This window comes from Puntigrus tetrazona, unplaced genomic scaffold (assembly GCF_018831695.1).
Source record: "Puntigrus tetrazona isolate hp1 unplaced genomic scaffold, ASM1883169v1 S000000799, whole genome shotgun sequence".
Taxonomy (NCBI): domain Eukaryota; kingdom Metazoa; phylum Chordata; class Actinopteri; order Cypriniformes; family Cyprinidae; genus Puntigrus; species Puntigrus tetrazona.
Window position 1 is genome coordinate 1 of NW_025048403.1, and position 8,918 is coordinate 8,918.

Consider the following 8,918-nt stretch of genomic DNA (forward strand, 5'->3'; position numbering starts at 1 on the left):
ACAGCACACCTAGGTTCTTAACTGATGATGAAGAATTAACAGAGCAGCCATCAAGTGTTAGACTGTGTTCTAGATTATTTCATGTGGGATTTTTAGGTCCAATTATTAGCACCTTTTTTTCAGAATTTAGCATTAAGAAGTTACTCATCATCCAGTTTTCATTGACTGTGCATTCCTTGCTGCTGACGTCTCGCTTGCTTAGTGGGGGACACTTAATTTCTAGCAAATTATCACTGATTTGATTACACAGACCACCTCTGCATTTAATAAAAATTAAGTGTTTAATCTTGTCATTATACAGTAATTTATTCTCAGTTCAGTGCTTTGACACAATCTGTATTGTTAAAAGTACTATATAAATAAAAATTACTGATTAATTGATAATATGACCGTATTGGGGAACATATGAACCAAACTCATATTTAAACATCCATGCTATGTAGACCTATCTATCCTTACAAGTTCAATTTTGCTGTATTATTTGTAACCACTTAAAAAATTGTTCTTGAGAAATTGTATTTTTACGTACGGCTGCGTTTGGTCTCTTGATCTCCCTCCTCCTCATTATCAGGGTCTATGTCCTCAGCTTGTGTGATCCAATCCAGATATCCCTTCAGATCCTCCTCAAGCTGTTGCTTCTCACGCAATTTCTGGAAATCTCCACGAGCCTTGGCCTTCTCACGCTCCTTAGAGAACTCTCTGTAGTGCACACACGCAGAAAAATTCACACTAGCAACACCATACTGTACATAAGATAAACAGGTACCCAGATAAAGACAATGGAAATGTTGTTATGTTAATGGCATTTTGAAGGGTGCATCTATGAAATTACAATAATTGAACAGCATTTGGATAAAATAACTCACCCACTGAGAACACCCAATACTAGATTGAGGACAAAGAAGGAGCCAAAAATGACCAGACTGACAAAATAGACCCAAGGCAACTCAGAGCCCATAGCATCATTCATCTGAAACACAAGGACAAACAGCAACTCTCGGATTAACTCATGTTATCAAGTCTACCCTTACTAATAGAATTATGGCATTTTAGCAAAATTAATAAATAAATACATTAAAAACTAAAATCTACCTGTTACGTCTAGATTTAAATTCAGATTTATAACAAGATCTCTTTTCCCTTCTATCAGAATTAGTGGCATCTCCCTGGGTTTGGAAGCCCACTTCACAAGAGAAGTGAATTGATGCTGCACCTCTCTTCCTTGGACAAGGTTGATGAGGTCAACATTGATGAAGATCCGCACCCTCAATATCCCCAGCATGAGGGGCTGCTGAAGGTGGTGACTCGGACTGTAGCCAAGTTCGAACAAGCTCAGCATGCTATTTTTGAGATTTTCACATTTCTAAGTAGCAGGTCGCTGCATGAAGGCAAGGAACTCACATTCATAATATTGATATTTTGAGTATGTGGGGAGTATGCTAAATGGGGAATTGGAAAGCAAGCATGAGACTTCTTTTTGGGTGGTGTGGCCTCAGGAGGACTCGACCCTGTTGGAATAGGGACATGTTTGTTTTGGTGATTTGAACCACCTAACCCTAACTAAGTTGCTGTTGGAAGAAGTGCTAGGGAAACCAGCAGGGGGTGTTTGCCCTGAAGTCTGTGTGGGTCCTAGCACACTATATTATCAACAAGCACCAATGGATAAGAGTTCCTGACTATGTGGTCATTAAAAATCCCAAAGTGTCTTTTGTAACTAACAAAGGTGTGACCTTTGGCCAAAATTTGCCCACTGGCCTCTGATCTTCATTGCCTCCCAATCATCCCCATATCTATTGATTGGCTTCATCACTGTCAGCTCTCCACCAATAAGCTGGTGTTTGGTGGGCATTCTGGTGCACTATGGATGCCATAACATTATCCAAATGGATGCTGCACACTGGTGGTGGATGAGGAGATGTACAATGTGTGCAGAGAGGACCAGCCTCCCGCATCACACACTTGCTGCAAGGGGACACCTCTTGCCAAATCCATTGAAGATGCGACCCCACTGGTTGAATGGGCCCTAACTCTAGAGGCGAAGGTGACCACATGCCTCGTGGGCTAGGGCAATAGCATCCCTCACCCAATGTGGCATAATTTGCCTAGCAGCAGCCACAACCCACTTACAGCCTCCATGGAATATAAAAAGCTGCTCTGACTCATGCCACTGGCTAGTGCAGTGGGCATAAATCTGAAGAGCATGTACTGGACATAGTAAGTGAAGTCTTTCCAGCTCCACTGTCATGAATGGACGGAGGGCAGAAGGCTTTAAGAACAAACTGATATATGTTGGAAAATAGAACTTTCTGAAGATAATTAGGGTTAGGATGCAAAATAGCTTTGACCAGGGGCAAAGACTAGGCCGAATGGCAAGACTGACAGAGCCTAAAAATCCCCAATTAACTTTAATGAAGTATTAAAAAAAAACATCTTTAAAGTCAAAAACCTGACAGGGGATTCGAAAGGGATGTCAAACAGACCCTCAAGAACAATAGCAAAATCCCATGAAGGGACAGTCACTCAAAAGTGACTCGACTAGCGATCAACTAGAGGGTGCTTTTCCACGGAAATCCCATCAATCAGACTATGGCAAGCTAAAATGGTGGCCATGTAGTTTTTGAGAGTACTAGGACATGTGCCTGAGGACAGTTTCTCTTGCAGAAACTCCAGCACAATTTGGCAGTGAACTGGGCCTGCATGATGTATCATACACCAACTTTGAAAAACACGACATCTGAGGGCATATATTCTTCTAGTGGAGGGAGACCTAGCACTTAGTATAGTCTCTACTACATCTGCTGGAAGGCCCTCAGGGGCCAGACATTAATGTTACAGATCTCTGGCAGGGGATGAAATATTGTCCTTTGCACCTGAGACAGAAGATCCCTCCTGACCAGAATAACCCACGGCGAGCTGGCGAGGAGGGATAATAGATCTGAGAACTACACTCTGGTAAGCCAAAGAGGTTCTATCAAGAAGAGGCAAAACTTCTGTCGATGGTCCTTCTCCAGGACTCCAGGGAGCAGAACTATTGGAGGAAATACGTAAAGATACAGTTTGGGCCATGTCCAGACCCAGGGGAGCTGGAGGAGTCAGGTCTTGGAGTTGTGCTGTCTCCTGTGAGACTGTGATTTGACTGACTATTTTAGGGTAGAGTTGTAAATGTAAATGTAGTGTTGGAATGTAAATATGTAATGTAAAGGAACTTGTCCTGTGCCCAAAGCAGAACTTGCTGCGATAGATTGCTCAAGTGGGAAGAGACTACCGCAATGTTGTCCACCCGCACTAGGACATGGTAGCCTCTCAGATCCTGGAAGAATTATTTCAGGGCCTGAAATAGAGCCAATATTTTGAGGCAATTGATGTGCCATGCATGAAGATGACCTCTCTAGAACCCTTGGGCTGGACAGCCATCTAAGACTGCACCCCAGCACGTGATGGTAAGCATCTGTCATTAGCATCTTGCAAAGACAACACAAACCTGGAGTTGGACCCAAAGTCAGAAACCAGGGTCTGAACCACATAGAAAGGAAATGGAGCATCTGGCACGTAACCCCCTATTTGCCTCTGGGGATTGGCCCTTGGATGAAATCCCGTCACTGAGCCACAACTGAAATAGCCCTAATATGCAGGAGGCCAAAGGGCATCACCGTGTATGCAGCTGCTATGAGACTTAGAACTCCATTCTGTTTTCCATTCCTGTGTCAACAAATACACTCGTTCTGGTTTTATGGAAGTGGAGACTACACTGTAGAAATGCAGAGGCCAATGTGCAATCTGAATCCTCAGGAGATAATAGTTCTCAAATCTAGTCCCTATGAGGGGGCACACAGCTCGCCAAACATTGCTTCTGCATCTCACGCCCGCAGAGGAACTGGACTGAGCATGGTGGGGAAGAAACTGGTTGAATGCTTACATATGTCTCTTAGCCTCCTGGAACCTAGTGATGACAGTTCTGACCAAGATGCCGAAATAGGCCAGAAGGCGTAGTTCTAAAAGTGCATCCTCACTAATACTCCCACCTCAAACATGGTGCTCTTGGTCTTCATATCGCCAGAGTTAATCCACGTCTTCCTATCTCAGTAGAACCCCAGGGCAAGAGCAGGGGAGGGGACATCATGATCGGGAAAGAGTTTCACATAGAGCTACACATGCAGCATTGAGAGTAGCTTTTGATAGGGAATACATAAATTATTATTAAAATTAAAATGTGTTTTGGTAATTAAATGTTTTTTTTTATTTTCAAATCAAATTGAAAAGTAGTGGTAAGAAGAGGTTGACATGCTTTTCTATGTTCTCAATGTTGCCTGTCTTCTGACTTTGTCCCTTCAGTCTTAGAGGGTCAATCTCATTAGCATCTATTGAGCTCTCTTTGTGTCATGGAAAAGAGCTTAGAGTGGAAGTAGACGCTCCCAGCAGGAGCAAAGAGCAAAGTGTATGCTAGCAACAGTGAACATTAGAGTGACAGGAAGACATTGTGAGTCTCACCCAGTACAGCACATCAGTCCAACCCTCCATGGTGATACACTGGAACACAGTCAGCATGGCAAACAGGAAGTTATCAAAGTTTGTGATGCCATTGTTGGGCCCATGCCAACCATCCTGACACGCAGTGCCATTGAGAAGACAATGACGCCCATGACCAGAAAGAGAACAGGGAGCTGGGTCCTCCTCTGCTAATATACCTGTGTGGAGAATGAGAAATATGTGTCTAATTCTCAAGAAATGATGCAATTTTATGGTGTGTATGAGCACCCTAGTTAGAAAATCTTTAAGACCCATTATTTGAAACAGTGTGTGTGAAATACAAAATAAATTTTAAGGTTTCACAGACATGGCTTCAGGCAAGTCCCAGATTAAAAAGCTTTCTTAACTGAAATTATCTTGCTCTGACATATCTTAATATATGTCAGTCACATTGTATTTCTTTTAAAGAATTTTTATAAAAGCTGCTTAAATAGCTGCTTAAACACCTTAAGGCTTAAGCTAAGCCAAGTCTGTGAAACTGGCTTTATTGTTCATAAATTAGTCTAGTGAATGTGAGAACACACTGACGCGTGCCGTTCAGATAGCAGGTTGCATGCATCTTTCCGATGAACAGCTCCAGCCCAATGATGGCATAGATGATGATGACGAAGAGTACAAGCAGAGCAATGTGCAGCAGAGGAACCATGGCTTTAATGATGGAGTTCAGCACTACCTGTAAGCCTATACACACACACACACACACATAATATTAGCATGTTATCAGGCTGTTCTGGCGGTGAATGCTGGGTAAAGATGGTGACGCACTTGGCACGCCTGACACCAGACGGAGGGGTCGCAGAACTCGAAAAGCTCGTAAAGCCTTGACATCGAACCCGCCCGGCTTGCCTCCTGACTGCCCACTGACATCTCGATCTTTGGTTACCAGCTCCAGCACGACACTGAAGAGACTAAACACACATACGCTCATCAATATTAACAATAATAACTGAATGCGAGTTCAGGTTATATAGTTATAAGTTAAATGTAACAGCAGAAGTTGAAAAATAGCGAAATTACAAGAGGAATTGTGCATAATGGAGAGAACAAATTATGTAAAATCAATGAAGGTACATGTCATAATGATTAAATCAATTACCATCTACCACACTGTATTTTGCCATCTCTTTCCTTACTGCAAACATGATCATTCAAAATTCCCATAGGTTGTTGTTCATGTAGTCTAAAGCAGAGACTGATGAAACGCTTGTGTTTTGTGTTGTTTTATTTTTATTATTGGCTGGTTTTGGGAATGGTTTTCATTCACTAGCCTCTCTGGACATCGAGTATCTGAATGTTTGTTTAGCATTACTACACATTTATACCATAACACTGGGATATCAGATAGAACAGACAGACAAAATGGCAGCTACAAGACCTGTCAGCGAGGCAGTTTAATTCCTGTCAGTCACTGATTTGTTTGCAGATCTGTTGTGGTGTGCCACATGCTTTCTTTGTAAAGTTAAAAATGGTGACAATTCATTTTAGGTAGAAAATAAATAAACAAAAATAAATACATCTGGCAGCAAATAGTACAAATGCATTTATTTTTTTTCCATAATGAACAATAGGTACCACCAGAATATCCAAAAATATAATTATTTTATCTGGATGAACTTATAAATACTGAAAACATGATCACAAAACTTGACTTGTGTTTTTCTGGGGAAATTCACTTGCATACAAAATATGTACATTAATTACATACCACTTTCTTGATAGTACCTCAAATTTAAATTAAATAAAATAAAAATCAGACTGCTATTTCAGTTTTTGAGAAGCTATAGTTGTGCTCTTTATTGTGCACCAATGAATATGAGATGCAGACAGATTATCATGTTTAAGCAAGATTAAAAAGTAATGCTTGGGACGTTTAGGAAAGAAAAACTCTCATGATATGATGACGAAGGAGCTGATGGCAGTACAGCATTACAAATAGTATTTACAGAAATAACAAATTAATACAAGGCGTAATGTCAAGTCAGGTGGGTTTTTATCTCTTGCACATTTCATGGACCTGTATCAAATAACACTCATCTGACACCAGGGCTTGGGGATGTCTCAGATGAGATTCAGCGTGATCCCTGAGGATCCTACAGCAGTCCAATCTCCATCCAGCATGACCTCTGACTTTACACACTGGATGCCTCCTCCCCGAGTGGAGGTAATCTCATTACGTCAGGTCAGAGATCAGCACTAGATCAGGTTGTAAGCTCTTGTGAACAGTTGCCAGCTATGTGCCAGAAAAAATCCTTTCAACGGTTTCCAGCTGACATCAACTACTTCCAACAGAGTTCTTCAATCGTGACATCCATTTGTTGCCCAACACAGAAGACCAATTCTTTGTAATTAAAATGCCATTTAACACGTGCTGTTTGACAGTAAACAGACAAAGTAACACAAGACAAGCAAGCTAGCCATAAACACAAATAGTAATAGTAATAAAAATAAATTTCTTAGATTTTGCCCAAGAGCATAGTTCTTTGGAACTACGGTTTTAGCAAAAGCTTAACTATGTTTGGGTTTTGTGTAACCATAGTTGGCTGAAGGCTGAAATAAATAACTTTTGCCCAGATTTTCAGTCTAGACAAGCAGTAAGTCAAATGTAAATTCATATCCCATATCACATTTTCTTGGTTTAATTAATATTAAAAAATCAATTATATTTGTATTTTTTACCAAACTATTTTGAAAGTTTAAAAATTGTATTAGTTTTTTATTTAGTTGGATTTCTAGCTGTGGAACAACGTGATATTGAGTAAATGATGACATAAACTTTCATTTTTCCATTTAACAACACTAAACCAGCTGACGAATCACAGTTTGCTCCAAGTGGCTAGTCAATAAAACATGGCCCATGCTCGCATATAGATTTATACTGCATAAATTATGAATAATTATATAAATTATATATGGTGCTCAGTGAGGATATCCCAAAAGGTTTCTTATCTTAGGGCCTTAAGATGTGAAATGTTAAGTTGGGATCTTTCACAAATTCGTATCACTGAATCAAATCTTAAGTAGATTTGGGATTCTTATCCGATCTTACAAAATCCCAGTGTTTTGTCATCAAAAATATAACATTTTTAGGCTCCATCAAGAGTCATCCCACCATCTTCATTCTTTATTTTCCACGAATAATACATATAATAGCATTGATTGACAGAGCAATTGTAAGTGTTTTTCTGATTTTGAAGTTAGGACAGCTGTTGGGTTGTCCTGAAGTTAAGAAAGTTTTTAGGATTCGTCGTCATGTTAGGAGGTTTCTGTAATGCCTCTTTCCTATCTCTAGTTAAGATAGGATAGTGCACTTAGGAAATGTTGCTCTGTAATAGCTTTTGCTGAAATGACCATGGTTACCCAACAGATAAGCTAAGATTTTAAAGTTAGGATCCTTCTGTAAAACGTCCCCAGAGTAAACAAACATAACACTAAATCGTTGCAAAAATATGAATGAAATGAAACATACTATATGAGGGTAAAAACCCCCTGTGGTAGTTTTAATGAGCACAGGAAGTGTCGCGTCACAAAAAAGCAATCCAATTGTGAAGACAGGTTACATTTCTGCACAACACAATGTTAAAGAAGTTAATAATCATGGGCTGAACCATCAGAAGACGAAACCTGTGACCCTCTACAGTACAAAGCTGGTATTAAGATCCAGACAAATGTCTCAGCAATTCCTAGTAGACTTCTGTTTGAGAAATCATTATTCTTAAGCTGTCTTGAAGGGTCTGTTTATTTGACAAGTATTTTGGATTACATTCATTTATTGTGTATCTGTGAGCTATGTCTTACGGATTAAGGACAAGATTTGAATCTTAAGTAACATCCCAAATGTTCACTGTTTAAAGGACATCACACGCTTGTGAAAAAAGTGCTTAATCATATTAAATGTGCACTTGTGGTGTACTTTCAGATAACTAATATACATTATATAAAAGGCCACTTAAGTATATTTTCATTAATGTCAGTTTTACTTTAAAGTATACTTCATTTATTATGATTTAATCATTTGATGTGTTCTTTAAAAAAAGTACACTTATTTTTCGGTGTTGATTAACATGTAAAGTGTGTGTGTGTGTGTGTGTGTGTGTGTGTGTGTGTGTGTGTGTGTGTGTGAGTGACTGTTCACTTACCCTACTATGACGATGACAAAATCCAACATATTCCAGCCATTTCTCACGTAGGAGTTCTGGTGCATCACAAGTCCATAAGCTATGATCTTGAGGAAGGTTTCAATCGTGAAAATGATCAGGAAGGCATATTCTACCGTTTCCTGTGAAAAACCATTATAGAAAAGCAAGAATTAATCACTGTGTCATTACTTTTTTTAATTTGAAGAGCATGCGATTGGTAAAGGAATTTAATGTGGAGATTGAAAAATATATATA

The 8,918-nt window shown here is 39.7% G+C and overlaps 1 protein-coding gene across 1 annotated transcript; it reads right to left on the reverse strand.

The window, feature by feature from the left end:
• Positions 1–175: 175 nt before the first annotated feature.
• Positions 176–8,803, reverse strand: LOC122335571 (voltage-dependent L-type calcium channel subunit alpha-1D-like; the record flags this gene model as incomplete). The annotated part of the gene is made up of 6 exons (XM_043233412.1): positions 176–699; positions 867–970; positions 4,489–4,685; positions 5,056–5,208; positions 5,293–5,435; positions 8,664–8,803. Coding segments are annotated over 6 exons (915 nt in total), but the record flags the coding sequence as incomplete, so codon positions are not given.
• Between the last annotated feature and the right edge of the window lie 115 nt (positions 8,804–8,918).